Raw genomic sequence first — 19,600 nt, 5'->3', positions numbered from 1 at the left:
GGTGCAATAACGTTTAAAAGGTTTAAAACAGCCCCCACTAGTTGTGTCACACTCACAAGATTGTAGTAGGTACTGCGCCTTTAAGATAGCCGGGATCTTAGGAATCCTGGAGGTTTGCTGGAACTTTTAAAACCACCTCAAAGTTTTAAAACCGGTCATCTGCTGGATACAAACGAACGATAGGCAGGCAGGGTATCTTCCAAAAGCTCTTTACTTAAAATAGCCTATTTTGCACAACTAGTGGGGGCTGTTTTAAACCTTTTAAACGTTATGACGGTTATTATTTGGCTGCGCCTATTGTACCTCCTATACTATAAACTGTAAAAAGCCCAATTAATAAAAAAAGATCTGGTCTAAAATCTCAAACTACAAAATTAATGTAAATTCAGGGATATCTGGGAGTGAATGACATCATATAGTAAGTGAATGACATCATATGGTACACGTGGAAACGCTCTAAATACTATAGCATCGTTGCCTGCGATGTTCTTAGAACGCACACTCTGTTACTTCTATGTTTAGAATGGATTTTCGCACTACGCATGCGCAAACTGGGAAAGCTTTCTGTGTCACGTGCTCTCCCCATATTCTATGGTGTCGCGCTATACTGACGTCACATCTAGGCGTTGGAAGATGTCTGAGGTTTCCGGTCGTGCGGCGGGAAACGAAATGCCGGCCAAGAAGCAGAAGCTGAGCAGCGACGAGAACAGTAACCCGGAGCTGTCCGGAGATGAGAACGTGAGTGAAGGGTATGGGAGGGGGAGAGCGGGTAATCCGGCGGGTACGGAGGGACAGCGGGAGACGAGAAGGGAACCGGCACAGGAGGGGAATGGAGGGGGCAGGAATGAACTTGAGAGCCAGAAGCCACCGGGGGGCGGGAGGCCAGAGTGCAAGAGGCAGCTAGAGGGGTAAGGGGCATCAGGCAGCCTGGAGCGCGGGAGCCAGGGGGTAACTGCAGGTGAGCAATTTAAGTAACCATTAGATATGCACCATGGTGTTGCTAGGTTACTGCCTTACTGTGGCTCTGAGCCATGTTCACCCGGTCATTGTTAAAGGGACACCCCAGCCGTCAGATACTGTAATTCATTTCCTTGAATTGCCCATTTGTGAACACATTTGCCCCTTTAGCCCCCCCCCCGCTCTCTTCTGGGCAGGAGATGTATTCGGCTGAACGCATCTTATGCCACCTGATGTGCTGACTGCCATTCATCGCTGCCGCTGGTTTGCGGATCATTGTGGGGGGCACAGAAAGTGCCCCCGTTTATTTCGGTGGCTGCCATTTAACTGTCTAGAATTATCAGGTGAGGGAAGCTGCAGCGCCTGCCTGCTGCTCTTTTTTTGTGTGCTTTTTAATATGAATCCTCTAGGTATTTGCACAGCGAGTATACGGTTCCCGTAACAAATAAATGTTATCTGGCTGCGCGTGTCCACGACGTGTGTTCCACGTTCTACAGGTGCGTGCAGACTGGCGATTAAATGTTTTTTAATACACAGAGTTTTCTTCATTGCCTTTAATTTTTTTACATAAGTGATACATTTTACAATGAAATTGCAATCTGAGTATATATATATATATGTGTGTGTGTACACTACCATTCGAAAGTTTGGGTCAGTTAAAAATGTACTTTTTTGAAAGATAATTACGTTTTTCCATTAAAATAACATGAAATGGAAATACAGCGCAGACGGTGTCCATGTTGTCACTATTTTTACTGGAAACGCTTCATAGGCGTACAGAGGTCCTTTATCACTCCCATCACACTCCCATCACACTCCCATCACACTCCCATCACACTCCCATCACACTCCCATCACACTCCCATCACACTCCCATCACACTCCCATCACACTCCCTTATCACTCCCTTATCACTCCCTTATGCAGCTATGTATTCTTATTTAGCTAAACTCGGTACGTGGTTATTTTGTGAATGAATACTGGAAGAATATTAAACTCTGTAATATAAAACTACATCGCCTGCTGAGTCCGTTGGCTCTTGGGAGCATTTGCCGTAGGCAATATATATAATGTAACCCCGGCCCCTGTATCTTCATAAATGTTAGCTGATTAGATCTGCGATTCTTAACTTTCCTTTTACATTTTGTCACCATTGCTAATTTCGTATATACTTGTTTGTCACAAAATCTGAAAGTGCTGTGTTATAATTATTTTTATTCATTATTAGGTGTACCGCGCCCTCTTGGTATATTTAGTTGGACGGCTTAATTTTTATTTAACAAAATGTCATTAGTAAGAAATGATCCTTGTATTTCAGATTTTGTGACATATAACAATATATTTTCCCAGATAAAGCGTTATGGATGTGTAAGAGAATAGTGGACAACTTTCCACCATTGTTTTCTATTATTTAATATCGCACTAATTGTATAATTACCCCTAAAGAAATATTCCTCTTAATTCAGTTACTTTAAATGCATGAGAAACTTAATACCCGGCGGCTCTGAATGTCCAGACCTTTCCCCAGAAGATATTGCGGGGAAATAAAACGTCTTAACCTGATTCTGAAACTCGCCGTTAGTCATTTTTGGTTTATCTTAAAATAAAGCGAAAGAACATATTTGAGTCGAGAGAGGATTGGGATGCGTTATTACATTCAAGTCCGTTTCTTAGTATCATTATTATGAGGATGAGTGACGCACCAAGAAAAAGCTCCCCTGCATCTTACATACTGAATAAGATGACGTGTCTATAAAAAAATAATAATAATAAAAAATATGTATATTTATATTAAAGTAAAAAAACACTACAGCAATCTCTTCTGTCGGTGCGTGGGAATCTCCAATAATGCTTTTTTATTTTGTGCTTTGTGAATGTACCTAGAGGTTTGTCCTGTGGATCCATCTATTAGGGGCATCCCGTACCGCGAGATAAAATGGGGCATTTATCACAGATTTAAACAAACAAACAAAAAAAACCCTATGCACCTTCAATGCATTCTAATAGAAACATTGAAAGCAGATCAGACCCGTTCGCCCCCCCCCCCCCCTCAAACCTTAATCAGTCTCGTCTTAGCTTCAGGAACCGTATATCTATCCCATGCATGTTTAAAATCCTTTACTGTATTAACCTCTACCGCGTCTGCTGGGAGGCTGTTCCACCCTCTCCGTAAGTAAGTGAAACCTCCTAACAATATACCTAAGCCTGTCTCAAGTGGTAGCTTATGCCGTAATTCCTAATATAAAACACTAGACTACGTGCAGAAGATGCAGCTGCTGATTGTCCGCTCATCGCTGAAAGTGAAATAGTGGAGTTTCGCTCTTACCCGGAAAGTACGCCAAGCTTCCTCTTCTCATTTTAATGGCAGTTCAGAGCTTTTATGTAATTTTTTGTAATTTATATCCTGTTTCTCATTTTGTTTTCTTTCTCCTGTTTTAGGACGACACAGTGAGCATAGAGAGCGGCACGAACACCGAACGCCCGGATACCCCGACAAATACCGCAAATGCCCCTGGAAGAAAGGGCTGGGGCAAAGGAAAATGGAAATCCAAAAAGTGCAAATACTCGTTCAAATGTGTAAACAGCCTCAAGGTGGGTGCGACGCAGTCTGTGTGTATGTAATAGTGCTTTTCGACCTTGTAACGGAGTGCAGCAGTCTGAACATAACTCCGAGCGCTGCTGAATGTACAAACCGTTCCCAGAATAAACCTTCAGAGAGAGAGAGAACATGACATGAAGGGAGATGCCGCCATCATGCACTCTGAGGGCTATTTAACTTTCCATGGTGTCCCTCTTCCCAAGGAATGGGGGGATTCTCCAGAATCTCTTTCCTTCTATTGCCAATCAGTGTCAGGAATCAGCGGGCCCCCAGAACTTACCCAAGGATGGAGCCTTGCTTTACCCAGTCCGTGGTCATCTGACCTTTAGTGGTGCGAAGTGTCTGACTCCGTTTGTCTTTTCTTCACAGGAGGACCACAACCAGCCGCTCTTTGGAGTCCAATTTAACTGGCACAGTAAGGAGGGAGACCCACTGGTGTTCGCTACCGTCGGCAGTAACAGAGTATGTTGTGTAATTCTTGATGTGATCAGTAAATTAATAAACTGCTGTATTATTTTCCTTCTGGAAGTGCCGCGATTCCTTTATTTCTTCTTTTTGCTTCGCTGTGTAATGCCGCTCTTTAATGACCTTATGGTGGCTTTAAAGACGGTGAGATCCATTTATTTTGTAGGGTTAGGTACCGTAGCTCTTAGGACTTGGAGTGTTCATACTTGCACACAGATGCGATAAGTCTCTCTTGTTTTTCCTTTTAGGTCACTTTATACGAATGCCACTCGCAGGGAGAAATCCGGCTGCTCCAGTCGTATGTTGATGCTGATGTATCCTTTTGGCTATATTATGTATTATTTATTATCATCTTTTATTTATATAGCACCATCAATCTACGCAGCGCTTAATACAATACATATATTCAAGGGGTCTGACAAGATGAGAATTGACAAAGACAAACAGATACAGTAGGCTATAGAAACTTTATAGCAGCCACCATTTTACATCTTGTGTGTTTATTAACACCGCTTCATTGCCTTTGTGCTGAACCTTCCTGTAGTCAAAGCCCCAACTCCCCCAGACTATATTCCTTTTATAAATAAGCTCCCGAAGCCCTTGTTTCTTCCTCGACAAATCCCAGGTCGCCATGGCGACAGAGCATTTTGTCCTGGCGCCTAGGTGTTTGTCAGCCTCTTACATCCCGAAAAAAATGGAGTCTGGGCAGACAGCACAGCCACTCCGAGCCCGCCCCCGAGCCTGAGATCCCTCCCACGGGAGTGATCCTGTAGGCTGAAAACGCGGTTGCAGGAAAACCAGCAATCGTGTTTTCAGCTGCCACAGGCAGCTTCAGGGAAGGGGGTTGTGTGTTGATTGGTTCCCCACACAAGTGTGGGGACCTGACCCAACACCCCCTAGCTGCCTGATCGCTCCATGAGAGCGACGGTGCAGCGTTAACCCCTTCAGTGCAGCGTTAACAGCGTTAACCCCTTCAATGCCGTGATCGTTAGGCAGGCCAGCAACAGCAAAAACGAGCCCCACAAGCCCTTGGAAGCATGGAAGCCTACAGCAGTCATCAAAGACTCCCCTCCCTGCAGTGGCTGGTCTATAGACCCGCAATTGAGTCCCAGCTGCCAGAGGCAGCTTCAGGGACAGGGGAGAGGGTTCTTTGGTCTCCACATGAGTGTGGAGAGCAGCCCCAACCCTCCCCTGCTGCCTGATCGCTCCCTGAGAGCGACAGTGCAGCGTTAACCCCTTCAATGCCACGATTGTGTAATGACACTCCTGGCTCCTAACTTTTTTACCTGGCGCCGAGATTCACAACAAATTTGTCAAGGCCTGCGCTGCACATGCCATAGCTACTGCTCCCTCATTCTGTGTCTTGTGTACTTGGGTGTCTAATGTCTATATATCTGCTGGACATCAGCCTCCTCCCGTGACCTATACTCCATCCAGACGATTCTCCTTCCCCCGTCTTTGTCTCAGTGCTCACATCTGCGATCCTATTTTTTTTTTTTTATAGAGTCCCTCTTGGGAAACCGTTTTTTTGGCTTTCGTGTTCATTTAAAGATCAATACTCCGTGAAAACATTGGCGGCAGTGCCCAAACAGCCAGTTTTTCTTAATTCTGAGACTTAGGCAGATGAGAATTTTTACACCTGTGCGTGGACGTACGATAGCAACACAAGCCACCCGCTCCTTGCTGTGGCCGGTTCCAGGGGAATTATTAGGATAATCAATCCTATAACAATGCAGTGTATTAAGGTAAGCTTCCCTATGGGATCCATTTACAAACCTGAACACACAAACTAAATGTATGTTATATCAATATTGTTTTGATTATGATCTGGCTGGGAATGGGATTAGGATGATGGGAGTTGCAGTATAACAGGTCAACTTTGTTTACCTTAATTGAGGATTTGCTTTGTCTTTATGAGCCCTCTTCTATATACATCTTTTTGGCCCGTATTTAAAAAATAAAAATAAAAAAATGCTATATAGATTATTTAGTACTGTATGCAGCCAGAATAGTCAGTGTTGCATGTGTTCAATGTTTCCTTTTTTTTCTCCCCAGCACTATGTGGGTCATGGGAACGCTATCAACGAGCTCAAGTTTCACCCGAGGGACCCGAACCTCCTCTTATCAGTGAGCAAAGGTCGGTTTAGGTGATTTAGTTTCTGTAAAGAAGGATTTATTTCCCAAAGGGCTGATCCAAAAAAACATGCCTACCGAGCCCCAGCTGTAATTGCGCTCTGTGCAAGCGGGTCCTTGATGTTCCAAAATTCACAACGGTCAATGCTGGAAACCTTTGTAACGGTTATCAGATTAGTTTTCTATTTTTTCCAGTGCTTTCGTGCAGCTGCATATCAGCCGTTTGTAGAGTTCTCGCTCTATTACCTGTGCCCCAGTATAATAGACAAATACCCCAACTCCTTATTATACTACTTGTGGGAAACAATAGAATGGCTCAGTCTTAATCATCCAGTCCCTGGCACTCTGACTAATAAGTCTATGGAGGAGAAGACTTTATCAGCGTTGCCAGAGAGATTCATCCATGTGTGGTGTTTCGTCGAAAACATCACACGAGATCAAATCAGTATCGACATTACTTTATACAGAGCTGGGGTTTATGCTCAAGGAGAATTTAGCTTTTTTCCCCCCCATGGGACTTCCTTTTTAAGCATTCTTATTAAAAGTAGCTTATACAAAAGCAAAAAATGTATTGGTTTCTGAGGATTAAAAGATGTCAGGAGCACTGATTTATCGATCTGTTGAGCGCAACGTACATTGGGTTTTTTGTATTGATTGATTTATTTATTAAACCTTGTGTCCGCCGCCAGATCACGCGCTGCGGCTGTGGAATATTCAGACAGACACGCTGGTTGCCATATTCGGGGGTGTAGAAGGTCACAGGGATGAAGTTCTAAGTGCGGTAAGTGAATGGAGATGGCGTATCAGATATAAGGACAGGGAAGATGTTTCTACCGGCAGAACTCAACAGCGGATGGCTTTAGTCAATCCGTTATACTCTGAGGACGTGCGGTGTAACATTAGGCCTGTTTCTGTCCTTGTTTTTAGGATTATGATCTGTTGGGGGAGAAAATAATGTCATGTGGCATGGATCATTCCCTCAAACTGTGGAGAATTAATTCCAAGCGCATGGAGACGGCCATCAAAGATTCCTACGAATACAACCCCAATAAAACAAACAGGTAACCCCTTGTCTACTTAACAAAAAAAAAAAGTCTTGTTTGCCTGTTTTGTGCCACGATAATGGGATCAGCTACCCAGTAGAAGTGGTAAAGGGTAATACAATGAGGGAATTTAAACATGCATGGGATAGACTTATGTCTCCTGAATCTAAGACAAGACTGATTGAAGGTTTGATCGTTAGACCCCTCCAAGAACAGACTATTGGTGACTACAGTATTGAATATCAGTGAATTCCAGTGAATGTCCTCTGATACGGTTATAAAGCTGTTTCTTTTTGCTTCCGTTCTCGTGTAACGGCGTCTCCTCTCTTTGCAGGCCGTTCATTTCACAGAAAATTCATTTTCCTGACTTTTCCACGAGAGACATACACAGGAATTATGTTGACTGCGTGCGGTGGTTGGGAGACTTGATATTGTCCAAGGTGAGCCTTTGTTCTTAAATGCCAATTAGGTTCCAAATGTTAAAAAAGAAAATTAAAAAAATCCATTCTTTTATAAGAGTGAAACCTACTTTTAACCCTTTGAGTGGCAGTCGCAGATGAGTGACCAATCCGAAGTCCTACTACTTTACAGGAAATATTTTTAGCAATCCGGATTTATTGACTTCATTTTGATTTGATGATTTTTCAGTCTTGTGAGAACGCCATAGTGTGCTGGAAGCCGGGCAAAATGGAAGACGACATCGACAAGATCAAACCCAGCGAGTCCAACGTAACCATTCTCGGGAGGTTTGATTACAGCCAGTGTGATATTTGGTATATGCGGTTTTCTATGGACTTCTGGCAAAAGGTGAGTGTTTTTACCCGGGTACTCTGACTCTGTAAAATACCGTATTTGCTCGATTATAAGACGAGGTTTTTTCCAGAGCAAATGCTCTGAAAAATACCCCTCGTCTTATAATCAGGGTCGTCTTATAATCAGACCTCAAAAAAATCTGATTGAGACTAAGATCCAGATCCCCCGCAGCGATGCAGGGGACCTGGATCCTCCTGTGTTATGCCCCCCCCTCCAACTTACCGGTGCTTCTGAGTCCCCGGTGCTTAGTCCGGGCTGCGTGTAGAGCTCTACGCGATACAATCGTGCAGGGGACCTGGATCCTCCTGTTATAACCGTCTTATAATCGAGCAAATACGGTATATATTTAACGCGCGGTGTAAATATAGCAAGGCTTCTTGTGCTAAATACCTCTGCGGTCCTAACTGGATTCTACCTAACAAAACAGAGCCTTCCTCCTACCCATCCTCCACATTTTTTTGCATTGATAAGGTTGGCCCCCACTATGTTTTGAACTCCGGCAATATTCCTGTTAATAGCTATCTCAATGTCTCTGTTATTTCTAGATGCTCGCCTTAGGAAACCAAGTTGGAAAGCTCTATGTTTGGGACCTTGAAGTAGAAGATCCGCACAAGGCCAAGTAAGTGGCTTCTCTGGATATTTTTTTGTATTAGTACAATATTAGTAAAGGTGTTTTATTTAAAGAATGCCAAAGTAGTGTATTTTCCACCTGCAAACAACGCAGTTCTTTTTAAAACGTACAGCGTATGTGTGTATATAATAAGATAGACTTAGGTAATTGAGTAATTCATCTCATCTCATCGCATTGTTTTGAACCGAGAGAGCGCAGTAACAGCTTTTTAAAGCTAAACTATCAGCAAAGCTCCTGCTTACCTTCTAGGTAAGATACACTGAATATAATTACCGTATTTGCTCGATTATAAGACGACCCCGCAAAATCTGAATATTAATTTAGGAAAAAAAAGAGTCTGATTATAAGACGACCCTATAGGAAAAAAGTTTTACTAGTAAATAATAATTCATGTCTTTTTTTTTTTTTTTTTTTTAATTTCCTTTTATTTACCAACCTGCCCCCAGTTATGCACATCTGCCCCCAGGCATGCCTTATACCCTCCTATATGCCACTCTGCCCCATGTTATGCCTTTTAACCCCCTATATGCCACTCTGGCATATAGGGGGTTAAAAGGCATATCATGGGACAGAGTGGCATATAGGGGGACACTTACATACCCAGACACTTACACTTACCTACCCACTCTGACACTTACCTACCTACCCAGACACTAATATACTCAGGCACTTCACTCACCGTGATGCCTCAGCAGGCGCTTGCAGCTCCCACGGGATTTCGGCATGACGCTGTGTGACCCCGCTAGGCCCCGCCTCCTCCAGAAAATTGAAGAGGTCTACCGGATCTGCTTTGGGACGGCACAGTGCCGCCGGGTCCCGGTCCTGCAGCAATCTCCCCAACCGGCTCTGCTTCCCCGCAGTGGGCGGGCTATCCCGGGAGCAGGAAGGTACGCGCGTATGCAACCTCGGCTCCTGCCGGCACTTTCGCCGGCGCTCGGTGATAGACGCCGGCAGCAGCTGAGGTTACCATACAGGAGGATCCAGGTCCCCTGCAGCGGTGCGGGGGATCTGGATCTTAGTCTAATAGTCAGACCTCATTTGAGGTCTGATTAGAAGACGACCCCGATTACAAGACGAGGGGTATTTTTCAGAGCATTTGCTCTGAAAAAAACCTCGTCTTATAATCGAGCAAATACGATAATAACCAGCGTCGTGCCCTGGAGGCAAGTTTATTGCCATTTTGCCCTTACGTCGTTGAACCAATGAAATGTTTGGTTGTGAGGACATACTGCGCATTTTTGCCACAGCTGAAAAGGCAGTCAAGGTGAAAGTTCTTCATACTCGCACTCTGGGACGCTCGATCGTCTTATCTAGTATATGTATTTCTGATAATGCCACTTTTACTCACGGGATTAGAACACTCGGCACACGTGCGATTTGCGCTGACATCAAATGCACAGATCCCACAGGGATTGGATGATGCTAATCACGCCACCTTTTATCACATCTCGGCTTTCACAGGTGTACTGGCCAGGTACAGGATATGACAGAAAGCACGCTATGCGTTTTAACTTTGACTCATTTCAAAGGGTATCCAGTTGACACCCACCCCTTTTATTAGTTATATAATATTTATGTAGAATATTTATCTCAAATATATTTAGAATTATCTCAGATATACTGTTTCCTGTCGCTTTCTGTCTTGATTCATTGTAACCTGTCCTTTATTTGTCGCAGGTGTACGACCCTAACGCATCCCAAATGCGCAGCCGCCGTCCGACAGACCAGCTTCAGCCGAGACAGCAGTGTTCTCATAGCGGTGTGTGACGACTCCAGCATCTGGCGCTGGGACAGGCTCCGGTGAGCCGTCTCCCTGCGCAGAAAATCTTTTTTTTTTTTTTTTTGTTTGTAAGAAATGGGTGTAACGCGCCTTGGCGTTTTGCGGCCGGGGGCTCGTAGTCGGCCCGCCGGCCCGTAGCGGAGTCTAGTGAAGCTCGTCTTTTTCTCTGTACTGTGTTCTTGCTACAATGCAGCTGCTTTTAATAAAACTTTATTTTTGTACAGCTTCCTGTAACGTCTGTATGTTTTTTGTATTGATCGTAATGTATTTTCTGCGGGTCTGGTTAATGCGGGCGCGCTCCAACCCTGGAGAATGACCCGATTTCTGTAAATATCCTTTTTTTGTTTGTTTGAAGTAGCTAATTTAAGTGAAACTTTTACTGTAATGGATGCTTACAGTAAGAATCCAAAACTACCCTTAATAGGGTGACCTGAAATTTATCACTGCAACGTTTTTTTTGGAAACCAATAAAAATACATTGAAAGGAAACTGTTGTGTTTGTATTATTATACATTTATAATATATAATATATATTATGCCTGCCTCATAACTTATGTTCCAGTGAATGGATCAGCCTCCCAGCAGAAGTGGCAGAGGGTAATACAGTGAGAGAATTTAAACATGCATGGGACAGGCATATGGCTCCTGAATCTAAGACGAGACCAACGACTGATTAAGGAGAAACGGTTAGACTAGACGAGGCACCTAAATTCATGCACCAAAACGACGTTATGTAATACCTTCTCCTTACAAACACTGCCTGAACTAATCAACTGCTTAACGGTAGAGGAGATAACTTAATGGGGAGGAATAACCGTGTAGATCCTGACTGCAGGAGGTGAAAGATGGTTACTCACGTGATTTAAGCTGTAAAATAGGATTGTACAGCGCTACAGAATTTGATGGAGCTATATAAAACAATAAATAATAGAGGCGTATTTAGTGTACGAGTGTAAAATATAGAAATTAAAAAAAACATTAATTGTGAAAAGTAACAAATTCCTTAAACACTGGCCTGGTACGTTGTAGTCTAATTCTACACGCCTTTTACACTCGTGTAATTGGATTATTATTTTTTTTTTATTGGTGTAGGTACAAAAAAAAATACATATTAACCCCTTAAGGACCAGGTTGTGTTTTACCTTTTGTACCCTTTGGGGCCGGGGCTGTTTTTAACACTTTTGCGGCGCTCGTGTTTAGATGTCATTTTCTCCTCGCTCATTTGGTGAACCCACACAAGTTATATATTGCTTTTTTTTTTTCAGGGGACAAGAAGGGCTTTCTTCGGATACCGTAGTTTTGATCATATCATCTAATTTCCCATTAAAAAATAATAAAATATGATGAGAAATGTAAGAAAAAAAAAAACAAACAAAAATCTTTTACTCATCCAAAAAAAGCTACTAAATAGATTCTATTATTTGTCCTGAGTTTAGAAATACGTTTCTAAAACAAAAAAATGTTTTTTTTGCTTTTTTCTACACGTTATAGGGCAATAAGTACAGGTAGCGTTTTGCTATTTCAAAACAGTTTTTTCCAAATCTGGTAATTCTTCCCCCCATGTGCCATTTCGGGTATCTTTGAAGCCGGCCAATGCAATTTACCCCATCAAATCATGTATTTTTGAAAACTAGACAGCCCATGTTGTGTTCAACAACATCTCTCGAGTACAGTGATACCACCCATGCATGGGTTTGACTGCTGTTTGGGGTTAAAAGGCCACATTTTGGAAGGGCCCCGCTGAATGTCTCCGCTCCAGATGTTTTGGGACCCAGAGGCCTCCTGTCTATGAGCTCGGAATGTTTGCTGGGTATGAGGGTATCGCAGGGCTCTACAGCCCTAAAAGCCCCGATAATGTGTATAGAAACAGCAAAAATTCACATATTTTTTAAATAATGTAAATAAGAGAATTGCTAATTCTAAATGCCTTACTCAGCTAGCCATAGCGAAACGTTTGTAAAACCACGCCCCTAGCTCATGTCTCCGCCCCAGCCCCGCCCCCAGCCCCGCCCCTAGAGTAAAGGCGTCACTGGTCATTTGGAATTTTTTTTGGGGGGGTAACTGGTTTAATAAAGTCTGAAAGGGAAATCGTTAAATGGACAGTGCTGGTTGTAGTAACTATAGAAACAACGCTATCTACGCGCCCATTTAACGTCCCCTACCAAGCCTTGAAATATCAATTGTTTTGACTTATTAGACAGCGGCCGTAATGAGCCCCCCCCCCCTTTAATAGACCTTGCTCCGGTCTGATGGTTTACTTCGGCCTCAGCAAGAAGTCAGCTGTAAGCGTTACTTTGTTTATCACTAACAGCCTCTTGCCCTTTTCAAAGATGGCCGACAACCGACACTTTTCTAGGCCCCTTTGCAGACGCAAAGATGGAGTATGCCCAAGCAGGCTTGCCAGTCTCCATCATGGCGGCGCGAGGCTCAGGGGCGGTGCGGGGTCTGCGTATTGGGGTGTGTGTGTGTGTGTGTGTGTGTTTTTGGTGCTCTCACGCCGTGTGTTCGCCAGGTTTCTGGAAGTTTCCGGACAGGGGTTATAGGTGTCTGTTTCACGGGCCCGGAACCCAGTGCTGACAGGGAGACATGTTCGGCTGCCTAGTGGCCGGGAGGCTGGTGAGTGTGATGGGGGGGGCGGCTGGCATCTTCCTGCCACGGGAGGGGGCAGCAGAGACAGCGCAGAGAATGTATGTGTATATAATATATATATTTATTATTATTGTTGTTGTTAATGTATTTCTGAATAAAATTGTTGTTCTCATTAACCATATCGGTTCCATCTCTCGATCTATTAATCTGCTCTGATACTGCAGACTGTCCGGGATGTATAATGTTAATATTTATTGATGTGTATATAGCGCCATCATGTTCCACAGCGCTGTACAATGGGATCGCCGTCACTTAGACTTAACCCATTCATGGACAGGGGCGTCGTGCGTCTGCTTGCGCACAGGTGGATCGGCGATTGCCGTTAGCAGCACAAACTCTGTAGGTTTGTGGGGTGCTTATGGGGTTATATACCCCCTGCGGTCGCGTTACCAGCCTAGTAGGGTAAATTAGAGTCTTAGATTCAGGAGCCGTATGCCTATCCCATGCATGTTAAAGTTCCTTTACTGTATTACCCTCTACCACTTCTGCTGGGAGGCTGTTCCACTTTCTCAGTAAATTGCACTAGCCTTTTCAATGCGGTTTCGCCTCACAGACTTCACTGTTCGTTCCGACGAGGCGATCCCTGCGATGAAGAGCTAACATATTCTGCAGCGCTGTACAATGTAAATATGGGGTGGGTAACAAATACTCAATAAAGATACATTTACACATAGCCTGCCCGTGAGCTTGTGGGGTTATGAGTGCTCCGAACGTGAGCTTACACTCTAATTATGCGTTAATGATAACAGTGAGCTGAAACTGAAGCGCTCCTGCAGACTTGCATGACGTTATTTAGTAAATAAACCCCTTTGAGTGCTGAATTATCCATTAGGCAGGTGCGTGGTTCCCAATATCCCCCCCCCAGCAATCTAATGTATAATGCAGCGGCCCCCATGGACTTGTGCGGCCGTGGCTGGGCCGCGCAGGATACTGCAGCTGGGAGGCAGGCGTTCGGCTCCGATTTGTCGGTTTCCTTGGCGATCGCTTCACGTTTAGCATCAGCCCTGCAATTGCTTTTCATAAACGTGCCGCGGTGTATGCCTGAGAGTGATGGGCCGTGTTCTGCGGGCGGTCTGGGCGAGGCCAGCGGGGGTTAATAGATTTTAGTTTATATTATGAAGCTTTTGTATGAAATGTAATGTAAATGAACGCTGCGTGGCCCCTTTAAATGTTTTCAGCGTCCCCTGTGGGAATGCGTGGGGGGATTCTGCCCCCCCCCCCCAGATATTTATCATGCAGGACATGTGACCGGCCGAACACCGAGCGAGTTATATACTTCCCGCCAGGCGGTGGTGGAGCTGCGTGGGACACTAGAGTGTCAGCTCCTGCGCCAACTCAGCAGATGCTGCAGGCGGAGTCTGTATAGGGCCCCATGTGCATTGTGTTTTAGTGAGTGGGATCCGGTGGGTTTCTCGTGGGATCCGGTGGGTTTCTCTTGTGACCGGCTTCTTTCCACGCTTTGTCTCGTAGGTGCAGACGGACGCCCAGCAGGTAGCGGAGGACAAGTTTGTGTTCAACCTGCCCGACTACGACAGCATTAACCATGTGGTGGTCTTCATGTTGGGCACGATCCCCTTCCCCGAGAGGATGGGGGGGTCCGTCTACATCTCGTACCCGGATCAGAGCGGGATGCCGGTGTGGCAGCTCCTCGGCTTCATCACCAACGAGAAGCCCAGCGCCATATTCAAGATCTCCGGCTTGAAGTCCGGTAAGGGGGGAAAGGCTGCTTAATCCTCGGAGGTCCTCGTCCCAGGGGGTCCCAGGGGGTCCCGGGGGGGGGGGGGGCGCGGCAAACACTCGCAGAACGTTGAAGAAAAATATATTTTTGGGAAGTAGGATGAAAATTTCCATTCTTCATCCAAAAAAAGTTTGTCCCAAATAAGAAGCGCGTCGCTGCTGCAGAACTTCAAATATTAGACTTTTATGGTATTATTATTATTATTATTATCGCATTTTATTTACTAATCGGCAGCGAGTGATGCAGCGCTGGTCCGGTCTTGGATTCAGGAGCCGTATGCCGATCCCATGTGATTTGTGATTCCTAATGCTAATCGATGCTTTAAATCTGGTTTAGTTCACTGAGGGAGTAGTAGATAAGTGGATAAAACGTTCATCAGAAGTGGTAGAGGGTAATAAAGTGAGGAAATGTAAACATGCGTGGGATAGGCGTATGGCTCCCAAATCTAAGACGAGACCAACGACTGATTGATTAAGGTTTGAATGGTAGGAGAAACGGGCCGAATGGGGCCGATGTGCCGGCAAATCTTTGCCGCTGCCCCCTGGAGGCTGCGAGTCGCGTACCCGCGCTGTTGGTCGCTCTTATTCCCCGAGCTGGATGGTTATGTTCGCAGGGGAAGGCGGCCAGCATCCCTTCGGAGCCATGACTATACCCCAGACCCCGTCCGTGGCGCAGATCGGGATTTCCGTGGAGCTTCTGGATCAGTTGGCGCAACAAACCCCGGTGGTCAACGCGGCCGCGTCCACGGTGGGCTCGTTCACTCAGGTGAATATTCCCTGTGTGGGGGTTCTGAGCCACACAGTGGGCATAAGTGGTCAACGTGGAAACGCGATTTTCTCTTACTGGGGGTCTAATCGGTAATTAGTAGTGGGGGTCCCACAATATGTATCCGTTAATTAAAATGACTTGCGTTTGGGGGAAGCTGCAGCGCCGTACCCCTGTGGTCTGCTTTTCAAGCCACCGATTGGCTGCTTAAACCAACCAACCAGAGTCAAGAAAGTGCTCCCGGTGTAGTTGGATGGAGCGACCTTCAGCATGTTTCTACTGAATCCATAGATTGTAAGCTTATGGGAAACGGAACCCAACGCACTGATTGGCTGAATGGTTTCTGTTAATCTGTTTACCGGTGGATTTAGTAACCGTTTCCGGTCTCGTTTCCTTGCAGTTCACGCAGAAGATGCTGGATAACTTCTATAACTTCGCCACGTCGTTCGCCGTGTCCCAAGCCCAAATGACGCCAAACCCTTCCGAAGTCTTCATACCAGCGAACGTCGTCCTAAAGTGGTGAGAGACGGGTCTTGTTTAGCGAGTTTCTTGGGATCCGAAGCGTTCTGGGTTTACACGGTACCTGCTGCTTTCTCACACGCAGGGGCGTAACTAGACGCCTCAGGGCCCGGGTGCGAGAATCTGTTAAGGGCCCCCTCACCCCCCCCCAAAAAAACATGATTTTTACCCAACAATTTTTTTTCAACAAATTCCACAAATTCAATTTACATATTGAATCATATCTGTAAAAAAATCAAAGAAAAAGGGGCGCATGTACAAAGGGCATAATCCAGGGGTGTCCAAGTTTTTTCTGCAGTGGGCCACTTCATCAGAATTGTATACGTGCGCGGGCCGCACTCATTTTTCACTGTGACAAAAAATATGGCCTTTAATAAAATATGCAGATTAAAATAAAGTAAAATAACACAAAACCTTTACTCTTCCTCTCACTGATTTCTGGGCCTTGAAAGTTTTGCGACTACAAATTCAGGATTCCCTAGATTTACTCTGGGGATGAACTAAAATGAAAATTCTGGACCAAAAACATTCAGGTTCACTTAGCCAAAACCGAAAATGACCCCCACCTTTAAAAATAATAAAAGTAGGTAACACACAATTGGACAAAATTAGCAATATGACTTGGCATGATAGGAGTGTGATTGCTAACAGCAATCACACTCCTATCATACCCAGGCAACCAGTAAATGCTGGTACCTAGGCATGATGGGACTGTGCTCGCTGTGATTGCTGTTAGCAATCACACTCCTATCATGCCAAGTCAGCCAGTACATGCTGGTACAGGGTGGCTGTAAGTGATGTGCAGACCCCATACTGCTGGCAGCATCAATACACAAGGGGGGCAGCTAGCTAGGTTTCAGCATGTACTGGCTGACTTGGCATGATAGGAGTGTGATTGCTAACAGTAGTCACAGTCCCATCATGCCTAGGTTCCAGCACTTACACATCCATCCAGTAAATGCTGGAACCTAGGCATGATGGGACTGTGATTGCTGTTAGCAATCACACTCCTATCATGCCAAGTCAGCCAATACACGCTGGTACAGGGTGGCTGTAAGTGATGTGCAGACCCCATACTGCTGGCAGCATCAATACACAAGGGGGGCAGCTAGCCAGGTTTCAGCATGTACTGGCTGACTTGGCATGATAGGAGTGTGATTGCTAACAGCAATCACAGTCCCATCATGCCAAGGTTCCAGCACTTACACATCCATCCAGTAAATGCTGGAACCTAGGCATTATGGGACTGTGATTGCTGTTAGCAATCACACTCCTATCATGCCAAGTCAGCCAGTACATGCTGGTACAGGGTGGCTGTAAGTGCAGACCCCATACTGCTGGCAGCATCACTACACAAGGGGGGCAGCTGGCCAGGTTTCAGCATGTACTGGCTGACTTGGCATGATAGGAGTGTGATTGCTAACAGCAATCACAGTCTGATCATGCCTAGGTTCCAGCACTTACACATCCATGCTAACACACACACACACACTCATTTATTCATATAATCTTTCATTCACAGATTCATTCCCTCAATCACACACACTCATTCAAACACCCTCCCCACCCCCTTACCTGCACTGCAGCTCCTCGATGCCGCTCACAGACTTCAGCAGGGGGCGCGGCCTCCCTCTGCCTTCTCTGCTAAAGCACAGAGGAAGTAGGATGTCATGTGAACTCCGCTTCCTCTGTGCAGTAGTGATGGGAAGTTAGGATCATTAAAGTGAATCGGATCATTTCGATTCGTTCACTGAAATGATCCGATTCATGATCCGGATCTTCGGATCACTCAGTGTGTCTGCACGGAGTTACTGTTTTCCATTAACTCCGTGCAGGCACACTAACGATTGGCCCCGCCCCTTTCATTATGAATCCTCCCCCCTGCCTCCAGTGATGTCAATGAAGGCAGAGAGTCGTTCAAAGATTCGGATCTTACAGTGATCCGGATCACTGTAAGATCCGGATCACTGTAAGATCCGGATCTTTGAACGACTCTCTGCCTTCATTGGGATTCGAATCATTCAGAGAATGTCACCATACTGTTATAAATAATACATTAATAATCACTGCCCCCAGGATTTACATTCCCCTTTACCTGCAACTGCACCTTAAGCTAACTTTATTAAATTAATTAAATTAACCCTCACCATTAAATTAACCCTAAACACCCCATCAACCATGACTGCCCCTAAAATTAACCCTTAACACCCCATCAACCATAACTGCCCCCAAATTAACCCTAAACACCCCATTAAGCATAACTGCCCCAAATTAACCCTTAACACCCCATTAAGCATAACTGCCCCCAAATTAACCCTAAACACCTCATTAAGCATAAATGCCCCTAAATTCCCTCCTGTACTTTGTTAAACCCCTTTATATATTTAAACGTTTCTATTCTGCCCCCCCCCCCTCTTCTCTTCCCCAAGTCGGACACATTGAGACCTCTTAGTCTTTCCTGATCGTTTGTATCCTGCGAACCATTCCCTGTTTTATTCCTCCTCCTCTGACCTCTCCACGATGTGTCGATATCCCTCTGGAGACGGTCCCCAATACTCTAGATCAGGACCGATAAAGTGTCAGAACCACTGGCACCTTACTGCGATTACAAGCCGGTGGAGCCCCCCGACCTCGCTCGGTAACAAACTGGCGACGGGGGGCCGGCTTCCAGCGGCTTAAACCCCGCACCTGCAGCGGCAGAAGTCTGTCTGTAGTGAAACGCGTCGCTCAGTCCGGATCTTCCTTTCTTCTCCCCCCTCGCAGGTACGAGAACTTCCAGAGACGCCTGACGCAGAACCCATTCTTCTGGAAGACATAGACCGAGCTGGGGGTCCCGAAGAAGACATTGTGCCGACTCTCTTTAACCCTTTCCTTACTGGAAGGGGCCTCCTCCAGCTAAGGGTAGTCTACACAACGGGCGCATTTTGGATTGAATTCCGGAAGCCTGATTCCCGAGGGGGCCGAGTCGGGGGCCGTGCGTTCCTCTACACGTCTCTGTTATAAAGTATTACCTGGATAATCTCCCGGCGGCTTTTACCGATTAAAGCGTCTCTTGTTTTTCCATTAAGTATGTAATTTAACCTGTTTTAAGGTTAATCGCCCGTCACGTGATGCTCGCCCTCGCTCTGCTGCCAAATTATGAAGAAAATTAATAGGATAAACGCTACATTTTTAAAATGGATTTTTGTGGGGTTTTTTTGTCAGATCGGGGATGCCGTGTGTCGGCATAGATGGGATTTATTTCCTCGGATTACCGGTTTATAAGAAACAAATTACTGGGGAAAATGGTAAATTAAACGGGATTCATTTGTATTTAAGGCTTCTGTATTAAATCACGGGACGCTCGCTGTACTTCATGTAATAAACACGGGACGCTCGCTGTACTTTATGTAATAAACACGGGACGCTCGCTGTACTTTATGTAATAAACACGGGCCGCTCGCTGTACTTTATGTAATAAACACGGGCCGCTCGCTGTACTTCATGTAAAAAACACGGGCTGCTTTTT

At 45.3% G+C, this 19,600-nt stretch overlaps 2 protein-coding genes across 9 annotated transcripts; both read left to right on the top strand.

Annotated features, from left to right (window-relative positions):
- Positions 1–633: 633 nt before the first annotated feature.
- Positions 634–10,445, top strand: LOC149280624 (polycomb protein eed). Of its 7 annotated transcripts, XM_089500296.1 has the most exons (12): positions 634–738; positions 3,397–3,549; positions 3,926–4,018; positions 4,270–4,335; positions 5,641–5,766; positions 6,077–6,158; positions 6,844–6,935; positions 7,082–7,215; positions 7,532–7,637; positions 7,846–8,004; positions 8,556–8,629; positions 10,319–10,445. In XM_089500296.1, the coding sequence occupies exons 1-12, from the start codon at positions 634–636 to the stop codon at positions 10,443–10,445; spliced, it is 1,317 nt and encodes a 438-aa protein (XP_089356422.1). The 7 variants fall into 7 exon arrangements, with proteins under 7 accessions (XP_089356422.1, XP_089356424.1, XP_089356423.1 ...); XM_089500298.1 differs by lacking the exon at positions 3,926–4,018; XM_089500297.1 differs by lacking the exon at positions 4,270–4,335.
- Positions 10,446–13,007: 2,562 nt separating this feature from the next.
- On the top strand, positions 13,008–18,910 carry LOC149280623 (protein Hikeshi). 2 transcript variants are annotated; one of them, XM_089500322.1, is made up of 5 exons: positions 13,008–13,037; positions 14,541–14,778; positions 15,422–15,573; positions 15,974–16,092; positions 18,856–18,910. In XM_089500322.1, the coding sequence occupies exons 1-5, from the start codon at positions 13,008–13,010 to the stop codon at positions 18,908–18,910; spliced, it is 594 nt and encodes a 197-aa protein (XP_089356448.1). The 2 variants fall into 2 exon arrangements, with proteins under 2 accessions (XP_089356448.1, XP_089356449.1); XM_089500323.1 differs by having other exon boundaries at positions 15,422–15,586; positions 16,035–16,092.
- The last annotated feature ends 690 nt before the right edge of the window (positions 18,911–19,600 follow it).

This window comes from Sceloporus occidentalis, unplaced genomic scaffold (genome assembly GCF_023333645.1).
Source record: "Sceloporus occidentalis isolate IW3139 unplaced genomic scaffold, rSceOcc1.0.p SCAF_151, whole genome shotgun sequence".
In the NCBI taxonomy this organism is placed as follows: domain Eukaryota; kingdom Metazoa; phylum Chordata; class Lepidosauria; order Squamata; family Phrynosomatidae; genus Sceloporus; species Sceloporus occidentalis.
The sequence above is the reverse complement of the archived record's forward strand: the minus strand, read 5'-3'. Positions and strand labels throughout refer to the sequence as shown.

What these genes read in the sequence shown, in the direction of transcription:
- LOC149280624 (XM_089500296.1), top strand. Translation starts at nt 634, where the DNA reads ATGTCTGAGGTTTCCGGTCGTGCGGCGGGAAACGAAATGCCGGCCAAG. An exon ending in AGCTGTCCGGAGATGAGAAC is followed by an intron (nt 739 to 3,396) that starts GTGAGTGAAGGG and finishes CTCCTGTTTTAG; the next exon opens with GACGACACAGTGAGCATAGA. An exon ending in GAAGATCCGCACAAGGCCAA is followed by an intron (nt 8,630 to 10,318) that starts GTAAGTGGCTTC and finishes TATTTGTCGCAG; the next exon opens with GTGTACGACCCTAACGCATC.
- LOC149280623 (XM_089500322.1), top strand. Translation starts at nt 13,008, where the DNA reads ATGTTCGGCTGCCTAGTGGCCGGGAGGCTG. An exon ending in GATCTCCGGCTTGAAGTCCG is followed by an intron (nt 14,779 to 15,421) that starts GTAAGGGGGGAA and finishes TTATGTTCGCAG; the next exon opens with GGGAAGGCGGCCAGCATCCC. An exon ending in GCGAACGTCGTCCTAAAGTG is followed by an intron (nt 16,093 to 18,855) that starts GTGAGAGACGGG and finishes CCCCCCTCGCAG; the next exon opens with GTACGAGAACTTCCAGAGAC.